Source organism: Castanea sativa, chromosome 9, assembly GCF_040712315.1.
Source record: "Castanea sativa cultivar Marrone di Chiusa Pesio chromosome 9, ASM4071231v1".
NCBI lineage: Eukaryota > Viridiplantae > Streptophyta > Magnoliopsida > Fagales > Fagaceae > Castanea > Castanea sativa.
In genome coordinates, this window is record NC_134021.1 from 45,985,865 (window position 1) to 46,007,115 (window position 21,251).

The following is a 21,251-nucleotide window of genomic DNA, read 5'->3' on the forward strand; positions in this document are numbered from 1 at the left end:
AGTACAATTAAGTGATTAACACGCAGCACAGGGGATGTAATCACAATTATTATTGTATGTTTTCGGGGGTGTTTTTAAATAAAGGACCCTTTCAAGTGAATATTAGCAAATAAAGGCCCCATACATTTCATAAAGAACTATAATTAAAGTTGCACCCATTTTTGCTTATGATTATGGTATCTAGCTTTTTCGCTCAAAGTATTATTAGACAAACATATAATTCGTACAAACAAACTCATTACGAAACTCATTTTTATATTTCATTTCAGAATCTAAAGAAATAAGAGCCTTAAGACTCACCTTTTTCCTCCTAATAACACTACTATATTAATAAAAGCTTACACGAGCCTAAGAATGAGAGACCATCTACCTCATTATTTGTAGAGCATTCTTTTAGCCAAAATTGGTCTGAAAATCTTTCTTCTTCTTTTTTCCAATTTCAGCTAATTTATTGTTCAAAGCATTTATAGAGCATCCACATTCATTTTTCCTAATTCTATCCTATTTTACCATTCAAAAAGTCACTTTATCAATTATACAATACAATTTTGCAACACTTCCACATCCAAACTTTTATTTTCCTATCCTACTCATTAAAATATTATTTCTACACAATAAAATAATATATCAAACAATCATCATCATCTACAATACAACACATTATTTATTCTTTATTTCTATTCCAGAACCACAATCACTACCACGGTTGCAATACACACACCTGCCACCACCACCACCAGCGGTGACCCACACCTCAACACCAAAAAAAAAAAAACCACACCATGAACACAACAACACCACCTCCACCCTCTCTGTCAACACCAAAAAAAAACCCACAACCAAAACAACACAACCCCCAAAAAAAAAAAAAAACCCAGACCATTAACACCACCCTCTCCGATCATCAACACCACAAAAAAAAAAAAAAAAAAAAAAACACAGCAACCCACCTCCACCCAGCACCACCAAAACGACACAACCCACAATCACCGTGACCCACACCTCAACCACACCCGATCCACCGTGATCCGTCGAACTTGAAACCAACCCACACCACATACCCAGCAACCACCACCGATTTACGCCGGCAAACTCAGACCCACGGTGAGCACCCCCTGATTTCGTTCAACCACCCAATCGCCACTCCAAAATCCATTCCAAAAATCCAACCTAATCAATCCAAACCAACACCGATGCATGTCGCCGCCGTCAACCAGAGAGAGAGAAACCAAGCCACGTCGCCGCCGTTAGCCAGGCCGATCTGCCGTGGTGTGGTGTTTATGGGTTTTGGGTCTGAAGACTGAAGAGAGAAGGAACAGATCAGAGAAATAACGGGAGAGAGAGAGAGAAAGGAGAGAGAAAGAATATGAATTGTTTAATAAAAAGGAAGAGAGAGAGAGAATTAAATACTACTATTTTCATTTACCATTCAGCTACAGTGCATTCTACATTTAGAATTACGCTGTAGCTGAATTGCAAAAAAATTTGCAATTGTTGGGTTTTACCATAATCGATGGAGTGCTGTTTTTGGGCTTCAATTGCAAATTGAGCTTACATTTGTCATATGCCCTATTCAATGTGGATGCTCTTACAGTGATGATTCTAAAAATTATAGTTTTTAGCAACTCATGTTCTATTTTTTTTTACGACTTCATTTAAATATTTTTTCTTTATTATTTATTTATTCTTCCTCTATGTTTCTTTGTCTCTCTTCCTCCTTCCTTTTCTACACCAACAAACTCCCGCCTCCTCCTTCCCAACCTAGCAAACCATCACCCACTGCCAGCCACCACCATCGAAAAAAATCCGCCACCATTAAAGATGAATGGACCACCAAAATCCCACTATCAAACTATTGAAAATCTGACCACGAACCAAACCAACACATTATACCATCACAAAAATGGATTAACTTGATAGAAATCTAGCGTGAATATTCTATTCTTGCTTTAATTGAGGCCGATAATCATTTTATCCAAAAATAAAATCTCAAAAAATAGTTCTTTATTTGCTAAAATTTAATTTAATTTTTTATTTTAAAAAAAGCCTTGCACTATGTATCTTTTCTTTCACACTGTATTGGTCAAGACTCAAAACTACATAAATGTGGAACCGTTACAATCCTACCACAATGGCCTTAATAAGAGATTGATTTGGAGTTGGCACTCCACAAGGATGGAACTAGCACTAGAACTAGAATAGAACTGATTTATCCGAAAGGAGTGGCACCTTCCGCATCCTTGACCCTACCAAAATGGTGTTTATTTATTTATTCCTGAATGGTGTTTAACTGTTTATTCTATCCTACCACAATGGTCTTAGTTAAGAGACTGATTTGGAGTTGTCATTTCATAAGGAATGGAACTAGGGATGGCAATGGGGAGGGGCGGGGCGAATGATGGGATCTTCGTCCCCGCCCCGTATAAATTTTTCTTGCTCCATCTCCGGCCCGCCCCGCCCCGCATGATGGGGAAAATTTTTTGCCCCATCCCCGCCCCTTAAGGCACCGCGAAGCCCCGCCTTACACCATAAAACTTTATTTCTTGTTAATTTACTCAATAACTATTACCATTTTTTCAAATAAAATAACATGTTTCAATATTAAAAATATACTTGAAATTATAAATAAATTTATCCTATCAAATCAAACTAATTTTTAGCAAAAACTAAATAATATTATTTAAATGTTTAACAAGACAATGTCACAACAAAAATCTCATAGTATGACACAAAAATCTCATATTATGTTAATGATGAAAAGTAAGTTGAGAAAGACATATGAATCATGTATGAAAGACAAAAAAAAGAGTTAAAATTGGTACCTTATTTTTAACTTTGCTTGAGAGAAAAGAGAGGTAGAACCACGTTAGGTAGAATAAGATAAGTTGATGATAATTTTGTTTAAATAGTAGGATTTTAGAGTATGAAAAAATTACAACTTAATCCTTATTAACGCGGGGCGGGGCGGGGCAGGGCGAGGCGGGTCTAAAAAGTGTAAACCCATCCCTGCCCCGCCCCGTGGTGTGGGTCTAAAATCTCGCCTCATCACCTTTGCAGGATAGGGAAAACCCGCATGGGGCGCGTTAAGCGGAGCGGGGAAAAATTGTCATCCCTAAATAGAACTTGAATAAAATGATGGTTTGGAAGATTAAAAAAAAAAAAAAAAAAAAAAGCCAAACAAAGGACAAGCATTTGCCCTAAATTGAACAGAACAGAACAATTACATTCCCTCTATTGATTAACTCCTTGGAAAGCTATTGTAGTCCCACATCGCCAGAACACTTTCTCACTTTCTGCCTTATATGCTTAAGCTGATGGTACACTACTCTCTTCGGCTCAAGCTTATAAGGCAGAAAGTGGGGAAGTGTTCTGGCGATGTGGAACTACAATAGTTTCCCAGGGAGTACGTAAATAGTTTCCCTGGGAGTACGCAAATAGTTTCCCTAGGAGTACAAAAAGTAACCACACATATTACGATCAAATTTACATTTTATTCCTATATCAATAAAAGATAAATAAAAAGTAAAATATGTAATACGAAAGTTATATGTTTCTTATTTAATATAGTCAATTGTATGTGTAACGACCCAAGGAAAAGCGCTAGCCACATTGCGCTATACCTCAAAAGGACTAGTCACTATTGAGGCTTCTTGCAGTTGTTAATAAAACCCAGATCTATCCAGTAAATACCCGATGTGGGACTCATCACACATCCACACACATCACACAATCAATCAAATTGGGGCATTACAATCTCCCCCACTTAAATCCCTAACGTCCTCGTTAGGGCCCACTTTGTGGGGTAGTGTCTCCGAGCCCACACGGGGTTACCGGGTTTGCTCTGATACCATATGTAACGACCCAAGGAAAAGCGCTAGCCACATCTGCGCTATACCTCAAAAGGACTAGTCACTATTGAGGCTCCTTGCAGTTGTTAATAAAGCCCAGATCTACCCAGTAAATACCTGATGTGGGACTCATCACACATCCACACACATCACACAATCAATCAAATTGGGGCATTACAGTATGTTTCTAAATCTATTAAAGATCAAATTTAGTTATAGATTTTATTATAGTCAATATTTACAACTCAACTCAATATTTTTTTTTATTGAATGTGAATTTTGATAAATTCACTGTTGGATTACATTTATTTTATAAGATACATTTTCTTTTTATATACTCTATGCTTGCAAATTTTCTAAAAGATTCAAGGTCAATAGTTATTTCATCAATTAGATATTTAAATTTAAATTTTATTTTATAGTATAAAATTATGCATAAAAAAGAAGTTTGTGAATTAAATAGTAAAATTAATATTTGATTGACACAAAATTTGACATATTTATTAAGAATATGAAAAACATTCAATTCCACCGTTAGATTTTTAAAATATGTAACTATGTTAATTTTTTTTAATGGAACTGTAATCATTTTTAATAATCAAATTTGTAGTTAATATTTGTTCATTTTTAAATCCAAAAAGAAAAAGAAAAAAGACCCATCTTTCTATGCTATTCTATCCATCTTAATTTGTTTTTAAATTTCTATTCCTTCTTTCTAACACACTGATAATTTGCTGGTAGGGAAAGAGATTTCCATGAGCCCTTTCTTTAGTCAATAGCGGGGTGCTAGTCAATAGTCAATAGTCAATAGTCATGATGCTATCAAGCGCTATTTATGGTTTTGTGTGATCTTTTACTTTTAAACATAGGTGGCATTTTTTGTAGTGGTCAGTATCAAGAAGGGTTTTAAGAATTCACCCTACAATTATTTAAAAATTTATAAATTAATGTAACCTGCTGTTAATTAATATTTTTGTTAGCTAAATGATAGAATTACCTTGATCAACAAGTCTTATAAATATGTTCAATTAAAGCCTAAAATTTAATATTTAAAATTAGGAAAATTACAGATAGATTACAAGGTTGTGTTATTATCGCATGGATGAACATAAACAACTGAAGTTTAAGGCAACTATAAAAGAGTAATTTTATATGTATAATTGCTTACAGCAAATGGTGGATATAGATCCAAATTTAGGTTTCCGTGATAGAGATGATGTCAATGAAACACAAGGATATTGACAATTAATGCTATATAATTACACAACAAAACTCTCATTGATTATATATAACATGATTGCATGCTTGCATATGGGTAGAGTTGTGGTGTATCACATGTCTTATTTAATAAAATCCTCACATCATTCTCAAAAAATTATCTATTTGTAACAATTTTTTTTTAAAAAGCTTTATAAATATAAAATTTGAAATTTGCGTCCTCACATTAAAAGTTGTATAAAATTTTCCTTCAAATTAGTTTTGAAGAAAGTTTTTACAACTCATTTTTATCAATTTAAAAGATTATTTATATGTACTTTTAGTTGTAATAATCATGTGATTTATTTAAAATTTTAATACATGTTGGAGAATCTTCATTTAAAAAAAAAAAGAAGTTATAATAACAGAGGAGGGAAGATTTGAACTCTAAATATGTTCATGAATAACCCAGTGGGATTGGCCGAGTGGTTGGACACTCAGTCTCAAAGTGGTTGTCTTGGATTTTACTAGGAGCTCCTTAGTTCAAGTCCGGTCACCAGCGCTTTGAAAAAACTCTCAAGGTCGGCGATTTACCTCACTATGGGCCCACCTGTTGCGAACAGTGATTAGTCTCTGATTGAAAGTTTTGAAGAAGCACTGTGGGAAACCAAAAAAAAACATTCGTGTTCATGAAAACAGCATAAAATACTAGTTAAATTACAAGACTCTTGACAATTCGAAAGAAAGCTTTTTCTTAAAAAGTTTAGCAAAAACATTTGCCATTTGTTTTCAAGTCACAAGGTAAAGATTGCAGTATGTTTACTCGGAAGCCGAGGAAAAAGTAAAAAAGTGAAAAAGGATAAAACAAAGAAAATTCTTACAATTTAAAAATAAAAATTTAAAAAAAGTGATAGAAAATCATTAGAATTTAGAACCCTCGTCTTTCTTCTAAAAAAAAGAACCCTTGTCTTTGGTAAAGTGGTGCCATGTTTGATTGCATGTAGTACAAAGTCCTAAATTCATGCACAATTCCCGGCTTGATCAACGTTTGGCTTTGTTGTTAAATTTGATTTAAAGTTGTCGTTACGTTGAAAGTAAGTAACATAATTGATTGATTAATAACAAATAAATTATATATTTTAAAAGTGGGTTAATAAAAAGGTTTAAAGATATTATTTTTGACATTGAAAAAAAAATAAGGGTGTTGTAGTGCATTTACCATAGTCATGAGCAAAAGGTGGTAGCTAGGGCATACATTATGATGATGTTGTCTTTGCTGTCTTTTACTTAAAGTTAATGTAGCCGAAAGATTTTTTTTTTTTTGAGGAGGCGGGAGGGAGGCCTAGATATGTTTAATATTAATGTTGTGACCCTTTTATCTTATATGATGACATATAATAGTGGTGGTCAGCCAGGCCTACTGTCATACGGACATGTCTTGTCCCTACTTGTCTGTGAGATGCCCTTGGCCAGGGTCCCACTCCCACTCCCACACCACCATATCAATATGTATGGAAAAATAATTCATTTTAATTTGTTTTCTTATGCATGGTATGGACTTCAAGGAGCAACAGACATGTTGCAAATCAACAAAGTTACACACTCTGATTCATAGCCGAAAAATGAAAATGATGCCAAAACAACATGTTTTTTTTTATATGGATTATAGTCATGTGTATATGAAAGAAAAGATACACTAGTATTAGTCTTTTGTGAAATTTTAGATTATCCCTTCTTTAAAGCTTCATATGGTGTTGTGTTTCTAATGGACATCTTCCCACTTAAGATATTTAAAAAAAAAACAAAGACACCCTTAAAAATCTGGTCCCTAAACTTATCTCATAAAAGCACTTCTGAAGTTTTGGTTGAAACGTCATACTTTATCATTAAACTCAGTTGCAACTTTTTAGAACTCTATTTTAAAATTTTCAAGACAATCCGTTTTGCAAAATGAAAAAAAAATGGTAATAATTAATTCCACAAACGAAGAAATTAAACGCATGTACACATTATACATGAAAATGAAATAATATAAAGATCACCAATAAACTAAGTGTGTTATATTTAATTAGCTTTTTGCTAAAATTTTATCTGTTGAAAGTTGGTAAAATTATAGTTGTACTTAAAAAAATATGGCAAATTATAATTTATCTACTTATAATTTGGCCGAAATTTAAGTTGGTCAAAATTTAAGTTGCCTACTTATGGTTTGAAATTTGATATTTTACTCGCTTGAAATTTGACCAGTTAGAGTTTTATAACCCACTTTTATTAAAAATATAGTTAAATATATAATTTTGCTCGACTTTTATATCTCTCTTCTCAAAAAACACAAAAACCATAAAAATACTAGATCAAAAAGAGTCCAATGAATAAAAGAATAGCAAACCCAAGATAATATGACGATGTGTTATCAAAGAGAAAATCAGAGAACTAAGTGAAAAAACCTCTTTGCGGCTCTCTAAGATGAAATGATCCACTAGTGAATAAGTTGGAGTACAAAGACACCAAAAAGACTCTCTAAGCCTATTCTACTCGAAGTATTTGAGCTCTCTAAGTTCAAACTACTAATGGATTTCTCGAAGTTTTGTTTTCACTAGTTATCTAGATCTTGCAGTACCACCCGATTGTATATGCCAAGCTTCACCAGCTTGTTTTGAAAAATACCAAATGCTTCTTAAGTTCTAAAACACTCTCTACGCTCTGAATAGGTGCGGGTTGTATTTGGATATAAATCTCATTTTAAGGTATAACAATGGGAGAGGGGAGGAGAAAAGACTACAAAGATTTCTCTCTTAAGGATGAGTAGCTTTCTCTAACAAGGTGGGTGTTGTAGAAACCTTTTTTTTTTTTTTTTTCCCTGATGAATAGTCTTCTTAAAATTTTGTGGGTAATGAGGGTATATATAGTGTGGTTAAGGAAGAGGAAATGTCACACTTAAAATCCAATTATTCAATGCATCTCTTTGGTCATCTCGCGGGTTGACTAAGTTGCGAGATGAGTTGCAAAACACGTTAACTCTTCAGCTTTCAGCATGTGCTCCTAATACGACCTTTGTGGGTTGCACCGCTTGTGAGCCAAGTTGTGAGATCAATTTCTTGAGAAAAATTCACCACTGTGCTCCTAACACTCTCTACGCTCTGAATAGGTGCGGGTTGTATTTGGATACAAATCTCATTTTAAGGTATAACAATGGGAGAGGGGAGGAGAAAAGACTACAAAGATTTCTCTCTTAAGGATGAGTAGCTTTCTCTAACAAGGTGGGTGTTGTAGAAACCTTTTTTTTTTTTTTTTTTTTTCTTCTGATGAATAGTCTTCTTAAAATTTTGTGGGTAACAAGGGTATATATAGTCTGGTTAAAGAAGAGGAAATGTCACACTTAAAATCCAGTTATTCAATGCATCTCTTTGGTCATCTCGCGGGTTGACTAAGTCGTGAGATGAGTTGTGAAACACGCTAACTCTTCAGCTTTCAGCATGTGCTCCTAATATGACCTTCGTGGGTTGCACCACTTGTGAGCCAAGTTGCGAGATCAATTTCTTGAGCAAAATTCACCACTTAAGACTAAACTCATTACAATTAAATTCTACAAAATACAAAGAAATAAATAAATGAAATTACAACACTTTTTGTCATAGAATAAAGCTAACATAAATGTTATGTGAAAAACTATAACTCAATAGATATAAACAACTAAGCAAAAAAAGTTAAAAGAAAAAAAAAACTAATAAAAACTCATTCAATGTTTATAGCTTTAAAGTAAATAATTAGAAAAGAAATTCTATAATGAACTTATTTTAAAACTACTCAATATTAGTAGAAAATTCAACTGTGAAATCATTTGAATTTGAGAATTGTTTGACATAAGTTGATGAATAATGTAATTAGTGTCTTAATTTGCAATATAGAAAATTTGATATAATTTTAGCATGCAAACATATATTGAAAGTGAATCGATAAAAAAGTTAATTTAAAAATGTTATAATAAGGGCTTGATGAGTGGGTTGGGTATAGCTTGATTTGGTCGAGATTGGGTAAAATACTGTAAGACCAAAACGGGTTGCTATTATTATGATCCATACCCTAATTTTTTGTTCAACTTCAAGCGAATTATTGGGTCTGGGTCCAATTTTGCCAAGTCTACTAATTGAGAACTATCCACCTCATTGTCTTTTAGATGAAGAATGCCATTTACAACAATCTCCAAGATTATTTTTTCATATTTTCATTTATTTTCTTCAAATAATAATAAAATGACGGTAAATGAAAAAAAAATAATACACAAATTTGTTGTTTTGATCGTTGCCATCTGATGATTGTCTTACTAATTCCCCCTATAATCGATCGATCATTCATCTTGGTGGGTTCATCTCTATGCGAAAAAACTCTCGCTACCTCTTTGAGACTTTGAGTAGGAGCAGAGTGACGTTGGCATACTGGCTTAATTCCACTGGTGCGACCAACAAAGAGTAATTTGCAACAATTGTCATCTTTTTTTTTTTTTGAAATACAACAATTGTCATCTAAGGATTTAATTAATCATTCTGTTGTTTGGCCGACTCTGACCATTTAATTGGTCCAGGCAGTAGGAACCCCCTGAATGGGACAAAGTAGAAGAAGGAAGGAAAAAATAAGAGGAGAAAAAAACCCTACATTGGCTAGCATTCGCATATTCGTTTTTTTTTCTTTTTAAAAAAAATTATAAACACAAAAAAAATATTTAATTTATGACATTTGTTTCATGTTGACCATAAATAACACATTTTAACGAAATAAACAAACATATTCAATTTCATAAAATACCTAAGGTTGGGAGAATTTCAAATACACATTATCTACCTGTAAGCATTTTCTAAAGATTGTTGTTTTGTTTCATTAAAATTAGTGTGTAATTTTGTACATATACACGGGTATAATTAAAAATAATTATAATTACATGGTATAAATTATATATATATATATATATATTTTAAGAAGATCTTTAAATTATGCATGGTATTAGCTTATATCTTTTTTAAACCATACATTTCTAAAATATATAATGGTTTCTCATGATATATATATATATATATATATGATTTAGAATTTAATTAGATTTAGATTTTTTTCGTTTTGCTTCTAGTAATTCACTTGCCTTAAAAAATAAAATAAAAATTAGATGGATACATGGCGCAAAATTGGATTCTAATTGAAATCCAATTAATTTAAAATTTTATTAGATTTAGACTCTTCAATTTTTACACTCAATAATTTACTTGGGACAAAAATTAAAAATTGGATGAGATACGTGACGCGAGATTAAGAATCCAATTGAAATATAATTGGATTTTCTCTGAACTTTGACTCTCTCTCTCTCTCTCTCTCTCTCTCTCTCTCTCTCTCTCTCTCTCTATATATATATATATATATATATATATATAGGGGACGAGGATCTAAAACAGGTAAACAGGCAGTCAAGGTTATTTCCGAGGAGCTAAAATCCATAAAATGATATAGGGCGGAGATCTCACGACTTGAAGAGAGATTGAGGTAACTTACTTGAAGAGAGATTGAGGTAACTTACTTGATGAAGATCCTGATGGCATACTTCAGACCTCGGAGGGTCGAGCACTAGTTGTATAAAGTGTATAGAGCTAAACCATGAAAAAGAAAGAAAACTGACTTGGTGCGGAATGCGAGAAAGATGAAGAAAGAAGGGTTTAGAAGCCACCCTCTCTGCATTAAATACAAGACAACCACTTCTCTGACCGCATTAATGAAGAAGTAACCATGAACAATGATTGCACAACTAAGATTTTAGTGTAAAATTTACTGGTATGTTCCAGATGGGACAAGAATTCTAGGAGAATAATCCCAACCCTCCAAGTTTAGAATCTAGATGCATTTAAACTGGATATATAAAGCAAGATCAAACATCTGGAAAGGGGGAGGAAAAGAGAGGGGAAAGAAAAGAAAGAGAGTTCATCTATTTTGTAACATTCTCCTTAGACTAGACTCGAGGATCAACATTTTATTTTTTTTAATCAATTTCCAGACTGATCATCAATGGGATAAATACCACTTCTCTCTAAATTCTAGGACAAAAGCCTTCTTAATCTTTGTATTGGATATTCAGAACTAGACTTGATATTCCATCTCTAAAGAAATTAATTGTGATTGCAAATAGCAAACTCGTCTTTTAAGACTTAAAGTTGTTTTCTCACTTTTTTGCCTGCCACAATAAATATATATATATATATATATATATATATGCATATGCGTTTATTAGAATTAAATGAGATGAGTTTAGAAGTATATTTGATGGACTTGATTTACTCATCTCTTTCAAATTTACTCAACAACAAAATTATTGGTCTATATCAAAATTTCTGTGTCTAATTTGTCAGAGGATGTTTTAAAAAGTGGAATTTAAAAGGCTTAAATGTCCATTAAGAATGTATAACATATGATAGCATAGCCCAGAAGGAAGGAATCCTAGGTTCGCGTATGGAATCTGGACAAATTTGTTTCCTTCTTAAATCTACAAAAATCCTCGTACAGTCTCTTGATCTTGGGTTTGGCAAAATTGATTCTTTTAAATAGTGATTCTTAAGTGCCCAAGGAAAACCTGCCCCATATCTCACCCTAATCTTTCTTCCGCTACTTTTAATATTCAAAAGCACACTGTCCTTCATTTTTCTCGATTGAAAGACTTGGAATTTAGTAGTAGAATCTTAAAATCAATTTATTTTTGTTGAACTTTTGAAATAAGGTTTTCTTATGTACGGTAAATTTTGCTCATCTAAACAAAGTTTTTTTGCTTTTGTTTTTAAACTTCATTCGTTTTAAACTATTGAAACAAGGATTTTTTTTTTTTTTTTTGGGTGTGGATAAGATTGAAATAAATTTTTTGAAGTAATGTTTTTGTTTTATTTTTGACAGTTTTCAAGAAAATTAAACTCAGCTTGGCATGAGGCCATCCTTAAACTAAGCTTGAATGCTTGAAAAGAGTAAAGCTTGGGGAGCGTATCACGTGTATTTGGCGAATATGTAATCCATATAATGTTTATTACGTAGGCCAATAAAAATAATACATGTATATTAATCATCTAAGCAATTGAAATCCAACTTAAAAATTACATTTCACATTAAACCAAATGAATAAGTCTTGGGATAATTCATAATTTTTTCACTTCTTGTGTGAAAGTAATAGGTTGTGAGTGTTGGAAAATAAAAATAGTGTTACGTGATTGTTCATCACACTCACAACTTATTATATCAATGAATTATTAAAACAGTTGTGTACATGATAAAGTTGAAACCAAGTACTTCTTGCACTGTTACAGTAATAAAAAATCGCATATCTCCCACACCAGATAAAAACGTTGGTCTCTATTACTCCACATTCAACACTGGATTCAATGCCACCACAATCATAAGCATCGCCACATGTGTTCTTGCCTCCTCCGCTTGATGTGAAAAAATGGAATGGGTTTGTTTGTCTACGAGTTTGTGTCGTATCGAAGCAATGTTGTCTTCCAAGTTATGGATTATTTGTGTTTGCATTGGAAAAGGAGGTTCGAAGCAATGTTCTCCTTTGCCAAAAAATCCTATAGCTCAAATGTCATATTTTTGTGTTTTCGACAGAGTTAAAACCTCCAACTCTTAACTATTGATGATTTGATGTATCAAGAGAAGTGATATTCTCCTTTATAATATTCTTTCAATTTTAGTGAAAAATTCAACAAAATAGAGACACAATATTTTTTGCAATTGTTAACATGACATATTATAATTAGAGCAACATTATTTTGTCTATCATTAATATCATTTTTATTAAACATCAATGACATGTAAGTAATCATATACTCCCTCCGTCCTAAGTTTGTTTGTTCTCTATTTCATTTTGAGATGTCCCAAAATATTATCTTGTTTTTAAAAATAAAAATCATTAATTTATTAATATTTCTATTATACCTCTACTTTATTTTCAAAACTATTTGAAAAGAAAACTAAAAATATATTTAAAAAATCAATCTAATTGAAATACTTTTTTAGTTGCTTTATTAAGAACAATTCTTTAAAAAAAAAGCTAATTAATTTATTTAAAAATAATTATATAAACTTATACATTTTTATAGGATAGACAAGATAATAAATGATATTCCATTCAAAAGTTTGACTTTTTAAACGAGACAAATAAATTGGGAGGGAGATAGTATATTTTAAAAAAAATGGTAAAAAAGAAGCAGTGAAAGATGTTTGTTGGTTTGGCTAAAAATGAGCTTGAGAGTTGAGAGTAAAATATTACATTACCTTTTTTTTATGGTAAAATATTACATTACTCATACATTAGATTTGGTATCCCCCCATGAATGATACATTGATAGTTGCAGTGAGTGAGTGTTTATTATGATTTATGTAGCCTTAAATTGATTCACTCATGACTGCTCAGTTCTCGTGAAAGCCTACGTGAGCAGAATTTCCTTTCTAACCTGTTCTCACAGTCACAGACCCGCAAATCACACACTCTCTCTCTCTCTGTGTTCTTGAGAAAGATAAAAACTCCTGGTCCGTGAAACCTGTACCGATACGTACTCAGTACTCTTTTCCTTTCTCAGTCATTTCTTTACTTTCATTGGCAGCAGAGGCAGAGCAGCCTTACCTCTCTTCAGTCATTTTCTTTGCTTGGCTCTGCAAACCATGTTCTCTTTTTGATAATAGGATTGCCATTCCATGCTAGGCTCAACAAGTTCCGTAAATAATGCAAGTCCTTTTGTAGCTCTTTTGTATTTTAGTTGTTTGTTTCTAAGCCCTTCTTTTTTTGTTCTTTGAAGCTCTTTGTCAAAAACATTAAACATATATGGGTCTTTGAGTTTTGGTCCTAAATCCCGATTGGTTGCTACACTTGCCCCCCCTGAAACTAAGGAATCGGTGTGCTCTGCAATTCACGGGAATCTCAAATGGGTTTTCTTTACAAGTGACTTGGGTATTGGATTTCTGGGTATTATTATTATTTTTTCTTTTCTTGGTGAATGCCTTCTATGATTCTCGCCAGGAGCTCTGATTGTCCACTGAAGTGCAAGTGGGTGATGCAAACAGCAAGAAAGGGAAATTTTTGAGAAAGAAGTAAGTAATTGTAAAGAGAAGTGGTATTCTAATGGCAATTTTGTGCTTCTTCTCTCTTCTGCTAGTTGGGTTTGTTTCAGAGCTGGCGGGTGCTGAGCTCGGTGATCAAACTACATTGTTGGCTATTAACAAAGAGCTTGTAGTACCTGGTTGGGGTGTCAACAGCTCAGATTACTGCTCTTGGACCCGCATTTTTTGCAGTTGGAACCATTCAACGGTGGAAAGGCTCGATCTTTCTCGCCTTCAACTCCGAGGTAATGTGACTCTGATTTCTGAGCTCAAAGCTTTGAAGTGGCTTGACCTTTCTTATAATGCTTTCGAGGGATCGATTCCTTCAGCTCTTGGAAATTTATCTAACCTTGAATTTCTTGATTTGTCATCCAATAAGTTTGAGGGCTCCATTCCTACAGAATTGGCTAGCCTCACAAACCTTAAAACATTGAACCTCTCCGGTAACTCTCTTGTAGGAGAAATACCAGATGAGCTCCAGAGCCTAGAAAAGTTACAGGCTTTTCAAATTTCTAGTAATAAATTGAGTGGCTCCATCCCATTTTGGGTGGGAAATTTCACCCACCTGAGAGTTTTCACAGCCTATGAGAATGTTCTAGGGGGTGAAATTCCAGATAATCTGGGCTCAGTTTCTGAGCTTGAATTGCTGAATCTGCATTCCAACCACCTCGAAGGCTCAATACCTAAGAGCATTTTTGCTTCAGGAAAGCTGCAAGTTCTGATTCTGACCCTGAATGGATTGAGTGGTGATCTTCCTGATGAAATTGGGAACTGCAAAGGCCTTTCTAATATCCGAATAGGCAACAATGATTTTGTAGGCATCATTCCAAAGGCAATTGGAAATATTAGTAGCCTTACATACTTTGAAGCAGATAACAACAACCTCTCTGGTGAGGTTGTCCCGGAGTTTGGTCGATGCTCTAATCTCACCCTCCTAAATTTGGCCTCTAATGGGTTTACTGGTCCTATTCCTCTGGAGCTTGGACAGCTCATGAGTCTGCAGGAATTGATTCTCTCTGGCAACAGTTTGTTTGGGGATATCCCAAAATCAATTCTTGGGTGCAAGAGTCTTACCAAGCTTGATCTGAGCAATAATAGATTTAATGGCACTATACCAAATGAAATCTGCAACATGTCAAGATTGCAGTACTTGCTTTTGGGTCAGAATTCAATACAAGGGGAGATACCTCATGAAATTGGAAACTGTGTGAAACTGCTTGAGTTGGAAATGGGCAGTAACTACTTAACTGGAATGATCCCTCCTGAGATTGGTCATATAAAAAACTTACAGATTGCGTTAAATTTGAGCTTCAATCATCTCCACGGGCCACTGCCCATTGAGTTAGGGAAACTAGACAAGCTGGTTTCTCTGGATGTCTCTAATAATCGGCTCTCTGGTAATATCCCATCTGCACTCAAGGGCATGTTGAGCTTGATAGAGGTTAATTTCTCTAATAATCTGCTCACTGGCCCAATACCCAACTTTGTACCATTCCAAAAGAGTCCAAATTCAAGCTTTTTACGTAACAAAGGGCTCTGTGGAGAGCCATTGAGCTCTCCATGTGGAACATCTAGTGATTCTGGCCGTGAGAATGACCATCACAAGGTTTCTTACAAGATCATACTAGCTGTTATTGGTTCTGGTTTGGCGGTTTTTTTATCTGTAACTGTGGTTGTTCTGCTGTTTATGATAAGAGAGAGACAAGAAAAAGCAGCCAAAGCTGCAGGGATTGAAGATGACGGAACCAACAATCGACCAGCGATAATAGCAGGCAATGTGTTTGTTGAGAATCTCAGGCAAGCAGTAGATCTTGATGCAGTTGTGAAAGCGACATTGAAGGACGCTAATAAACTCATAAGTGGGACTTTCAGCACAGTTTACAAGGCAGTTATGCCTTCTGGGCTGATTCTATCAGTTAAGAGACTGAAATCCATGGACCGGACTATAATTCATCACCAGAACAAGATGATTAGAGAGCTTGAAAGGCTGAGCAAACTCTGTCACGATAATCTAATGCGACCCATTGGATTTGTTATCTATGAAGATGTTGCCCTTTTACTACATCATTACTTACCCAATGGGACACTAGCCCAGCTTCTTCATGAATCTAGCAAGCAACCTGAATATCAACCTGACTGGCCTACACGACTCTCCATTGCTGTTGGAGTGGCAGAAGGGTTAGCTTTCCTTCATCATGTTGCAATTATCCATCTTGACATATCTTCTGGTAATGTTCTTTTGGATGCTGACTTCAAGCCTTTGGTGGGGGAGATTGAGATATCAAAGCTCTTAGATCCATGCAGAGGCACTGCAAGTATTAGTGCAGTTGCAGGCTCATTTGGCTATATTCCACCAGGTATTTCTTATGGCAGTCAGCAGTCAAACTCAGTCATTCTACAATTTATAGCTCATGTATAAATGCTGTAGTCTTGCTTCTATGAAATTGTTACACCACCTGCTCCCTTCTCTCATTTTGACCCTTATTTTGTATGTGTGTTTTTGCCTTCAGAATATGCATATACAATGCAAGTTACAGCACCAGGAAATGTCTATAGCTATGGTGTAGTTTTGCTTGAGATCCTTACTACCCGACTGCCAGTTGATGAGGCTTTTGGTGAAGGGGTAGACTTGGTGAAGTGGGTTCATAGTGCTCCAGCAAGAGGGGAAACCCCAGAGCAGATACTTGATGCGAAACTTAGTACAGTGTCTTTTGGTTGGAGGAAGGAAATGCTTGCAGCTCTGAAGGTTGCATTACTCTGCACTGACAGTACACCAGCCAAACGACCAAAAATGAAAAAGGTAGTGGAAATGCTTCAAGAAATAAAGCAGAAGTGATGGATGATTGTCATACGAGTTTTTATGCTGTGAACCAATAGGAGGGCTCTGGAAATTGCGAAATCCTCATTATCATGAAAGAATGGGAATCATATTTTAAATGTTGAAGCTCAATTTCCGAATTCCATATAGAAGGTGGCATGCATCTCATGTCCTTACACATTGGTTCAGGCTGGTTAGTGTTCTAGAAGATCTGCCCACTTCTTCTTACCAAAGAAAGGGTGGTTTTATGAGAAATCACATATTGTAATCTGTTTTGAGTTGGAAGCAAAATTAGGTAGTAAGACTTAATGCAAGGGGAGTCCTCAAAAGAGAGAAGGACTACTCTATCGAGCTTTTGTCATACTATAGGCTCACAATTGAAAGTAATGAAGTTATTTCAGAAGTTGTATGTGGCAAATTAGATGCATGTCCATAGTCCATTACAATCTGCTTGTGAACTACGCGTATACGTGTACTATTTTTGTTACCTTCAAATGAATTGAATTCTGCCCAAGTCTCTACATATGTTGGATTCTCTATTTTACATAATATGATTTCCCCTTGTTATTTGGTTGGAAGTGACTAGCGAGATAGACGAAAGCTGAACCTAAAAAGTAAGATATATAAATTTTTTTATTATTTGATATGATTTTATTTTCTTCAGCAAACCAAATGAGTGTACTTGCGCAATATGAAGTTCTTCTTCTTTTGATCATATGGAGCTTTACGTCTGAGCACAGGATTCTAGCTTTGATTCATGTTAGGGTATAGATCTTCTTGGGTTGGGTCTTGAAGATAAACTAAATCCCGGGCGTTTAAGTTGAGACAATTATCTATGAAATTTGAAGAACCAATCAATTACATATGAGTGAAATTACAGCTTTGTGCTTAATTACAGGAACAAGTGCATGTACTAGTCCTGGCCAAAACCAAAGCACCAATCTAGTACTAATAGGACATATTTTTGGGAGAAAAAGGTCAAGTATTTTTATTTTATATACTATGACTATCTCCATGATAGTAAAATATGAGACCAAAACCAAAGTAGTCATCATGGAGTGAACTCATGGGTTCAAATCCTAAGTATCTATTCTATAATAATGATAACTAAAAAAGGAAAAAAAAAACCTATGTATCTGTATTAAAAAATAAAAAAAAAACTAGGATTTGATAATTAAATTGTGTTCAAAAGTCGAAATTCAAAACTGGAGAAGTGTTTCTGAATCTGAGTTTTATTTTGGGCTAAGTGTAATAGTTGTATTGGCCCGCTTAGCGAGCCCAACTTAGAAGCTCCCGCCAAAAGCCCTAACATCCACTAATCCGCAGAACCAAACATCAACCTAAACCCATACCTCCAAAACCCTAGAAAGATGATGCAATCCACACCACACCACATATAAAAAACTCTCATATCCTCTGCTAAGGTTTCTCCTTCCTTCATCACTGCGCTCTACTCTCTCTCTCTCATTTCCAAAAGAAATCATGGCCGAGCGTGGTGGAGGAGAACGCGGTGGCTTCGGCAGAGGCTTCGGCGGAGGACGTCCCAGGGGAGACAGGGGCCGCGGTGGAAGGCGCAGGGCCCGTCGCGAGGAGGAGGAGAAGTGGGTCCCAGTCACGAAGCTCGGACGTCTGGTGAAATCCAACAAGATAAAGTCTCTGGAGCAGATCTACCTCCATTCCCTCCCAATCAAGGAGTACCAAATCATCGACGAGCTCTGCCCTGGCCTCAAAGACGAGGTCATGAAAATCATGCCCGTTCAGAAGCAAACCCGTGCCGGCCAGCGTACCCGTTTCAAGGCTTTCGTCGTCGTCGGTGATGGTAACGGCCACGTCGGACTTGGCGTCAAGTGCAGCAAGGAAGTCGCCACCGCCATTCGTGGAGCTATCATTTTGGCTAAGTTGTCTGTCATCCCCGTGAGGAGAGGTTACTGGGGGAACAAGATTGGGAAGCCCCATACGGTGCCCTGTAAGGTCACCGGAAAGTGTGGCTCCGTCACCGTCCGTATGGTCCCTGCGCCACGTGGTGCTGGGATTGTTGCCGCTAGAGTTCCCAAGAAGGTGCTTCAGTTTGCAGGGATTGACGATGTCTTCACCTCTTCCAGGGGCTCAACTAAGACGCTCGGAAACTTTGTTAAGGTTGCTTCTCTCTCTTCTTTTTAGTACCCCATAATAATTTCACGACTATAGCTTAATTTTGTTTATGCGATTCTTTTTAAGTGAATTGGGTTGTATGACTTAACTTCAGAAATGGTGAATCGATTACTCAATACAGATAATGTCTCCATGCCTATGATTTTATTAACTGTTGAAAACATGGTAAAATGTCACTAAAAAATCTAACCCTCTCATTTCAAAATCTAATTTTTAAACCTTGCTACTGGTATCAAGTTTGTTTTCTTATTACTGCAACGTAGTGAATTATGATTGACTTTGAAATACTACTTATTGTTCGCCTTATCATGTAAAGTGAGCATCTGTATGTATGGAATTACTGCTTTTTGAATTGTATAGGTCTTTATCAGTATCCTTGACATCAGTGGGGAAGTTGATGGTTTTACTTAATGACTTTTTTATGTTACAACTGCAGAAACACATTGCCAATTAAGTTTTAACTCCGTGATCTTAGACTCTTTAGTCGATGTTAGATAATCCTTCATAACTAGTAACTAGCATCTGCAATGCATAATTTCTACTATCATCTACAAGATTACTTGCCATTGGAATTAATTAATATCAAGTATCTTTGCTCTTTAGTGCTTAATCATCTAAAGAAACCAAAGAAGGATTGTAAAAATGGTCTAAACTCCATTATCCACCATAAATAGATTATTAAACTTTTCCTAAGGTCCACATTTTGATGTATATTTAAGATGTGTAACCCCTTTTCACCTTCACTTATCACCTTTCTCTGTTGTCCAGTATAGACATTGCTCATTCATCTGTCTGTTTTGTATAAAATTCACTAATTCATCAGGAAGAAAAAAATATACATAAAAGGTGGTTAATGGTTATAAGTTCTAATGTGCTAGTTATAATTCTGTGGGTCATAATGTCTCTGTTTTTCTTTCTGTACAGGCAACTTTTGAATGTCTGCTGAAAACTTATGGGTTCCTCACTCCTGAGTTTTGGAAAGAAACCCGCTTCACGAAGTCCCCATTCCAAGAGCACACAGATCTGTTGTCAAAACCAGTTGGTAAGCTAATCCTGGAGGAGCCTGAGAGCCAGAGGGTTGAGGCTTGAGCTAGTTCAGTTATAACAATGATGAAACAAATATTTTTTTAGAGACTTTTGAGTTTTGAGTACATGTTGCTGGTTGAGAAGTTTTCCATTTCATTCAAAGTTTTGGTATTGGACTATCAAATCCGATGATTTTGTGCGTATTTTGGCTTTATGCTTAGTTTTGTATGGATATTTCAATATTTATGCCATATGAAATCCAATGATACTTGAGTTAATTTGATTCCGTTTGAAATGTTTCACATCATGGGAAAATTAAGGTGCATGGCCACTGATTTCTGTTTGCTTGAACCTTTTCATGGTACATTGCATTTTGGTAGCTGCAGCTGTGCCAGACCGTATAAAGTGAATTGCATTTTGTCACATCAGAGCTGTGGTAAGGATGTGGGACTAGATTTTAGAATTTTTGATGCCCAAAAGGATTGTATAAATAAGCAAAACTCTTATAACATATAATTTATGATTGTGTAAAGTCGATCCACGCTACAGGACCTATGTCAATTTATAAAAATACTATTTAGTTTTTTTTAATTTACAATAGCACTATTTAGTTTTTTGTATTTTTTTTTTCTACTTATTTTGAGAATGAAGAAAGAGGGTGAGTGATAGTTGTTGTATGTGAAAATGAAGAAGAAATTAAAAAAATTTGATATTTTAATGAAATAGAATTCAGAATATATAATTAAATGTGGGTAGTGGGTTCAAGTTCGCTTAGCTTCTAATGAGTTTCAATATGATGATATAGGTTGAATCTATCTATAAAATAAAAATTATGATTATGAGGTGGGTGTTTTTGAAAAAGCTATTTATAAATAGTTTGAGCTAGCTTGAAGAAAAACCTGATTTTGTTTGTTTATCTAGCAAATGATTCAAGCTTAAGCTTAACTTTAAGCTCAATTACCAAGTAAGTTAAGTTCACCGCGATAATTTGTTCGTAAACGAGCGTTTATTTTATTCCTTTGAACTTCTATAGTAGAAACACCAGGAGGAGTTAATTAAGTTACAAAATTCTTGAAATGAGCCTTTATTGTTTT

At 34.9% G+C, this 21,251-nt stretch overlaps 2 protein-coding genes across 2 annotated transcripts; both read left to right on the forward strand.

Annotated features, from left to right (window-relative positions):
- The first annotated feature begins 13,885 nt into the window (after positions 1-13,885).
- On the forward strand, positions 13,886-17,503 carry LOC142611406 (leucine-rich repeat receptor-like tyrosine-protein kinase PXC3). Its single transcript, XM_075783523.1, has 2 exons — positions 13,886-16,519; positions 16,673-17,503. Exons 1-2 carry the CDS (start codon positions 14,185-14,187, stop codon positions 16,996-16,998), a joined length of 2,661 nt encoding a protein of 886 aa, XP_075639638.1. The 5' UTR covers positions 13,886-14,184; the 3' UTR covers positions 16,999-17,503.
- An 801-nt stretch (positions 17,504-18,304) lies between these two features.
- LOC142609531 (uncharacterized) lies at positions 18,305-20,443 on the forward strand. Its single transcript, XM_075781133.1, has 2 exons — positions 18,305-19,116; positions 20,056-20,443. Exons 1-2 carry the CDS (start codon positions 18,463-18,465, stop codon positions 20,218-20,220), a joined length of 819 nt encoding a protein of 272 aa, XP_075637248.1. The 5' UTR covers positions 18,305-18,462; the 3' UTR covers positions 20,221-20,443.
- The last annotated feature ends 808 nt before the right edge of the window (positions 20,444-21,251 follow it).

Excerpts from the sequence above, each read along its gene's own strand:
- LOC142609531 (XM_075781133.1), top strand. The coding sequence starts at position 18,463 with ATGGCCGAGCGTGGTGGAGGAGAACGCGGTGGCTTCGGCAGAGGCTTC. Across the intron at positions 19,117-20,055 it reads CGCTCGGAAACTTTGTTAAG|GCAACTTTTGAATGTCTGCT; the intron begins GTTGCTTCTCTC and ends CTTTCTGTACAG.
- LOC142611406 (XM_075783523.1), top strand. The coding sequence starts at position 14,185 with ATGGCAATTTTGTGCTTCTTCTCTCTTCTGCTAGTTGGGTTTGTTTCA. Across the intron at positions 16,520-16,672 it reads ATTTGGCTATATTCCACCAG|AATATGCATATACAATGCAA; the intron begins GTATTTCTTATG and ends TTTTGCCTTCAG.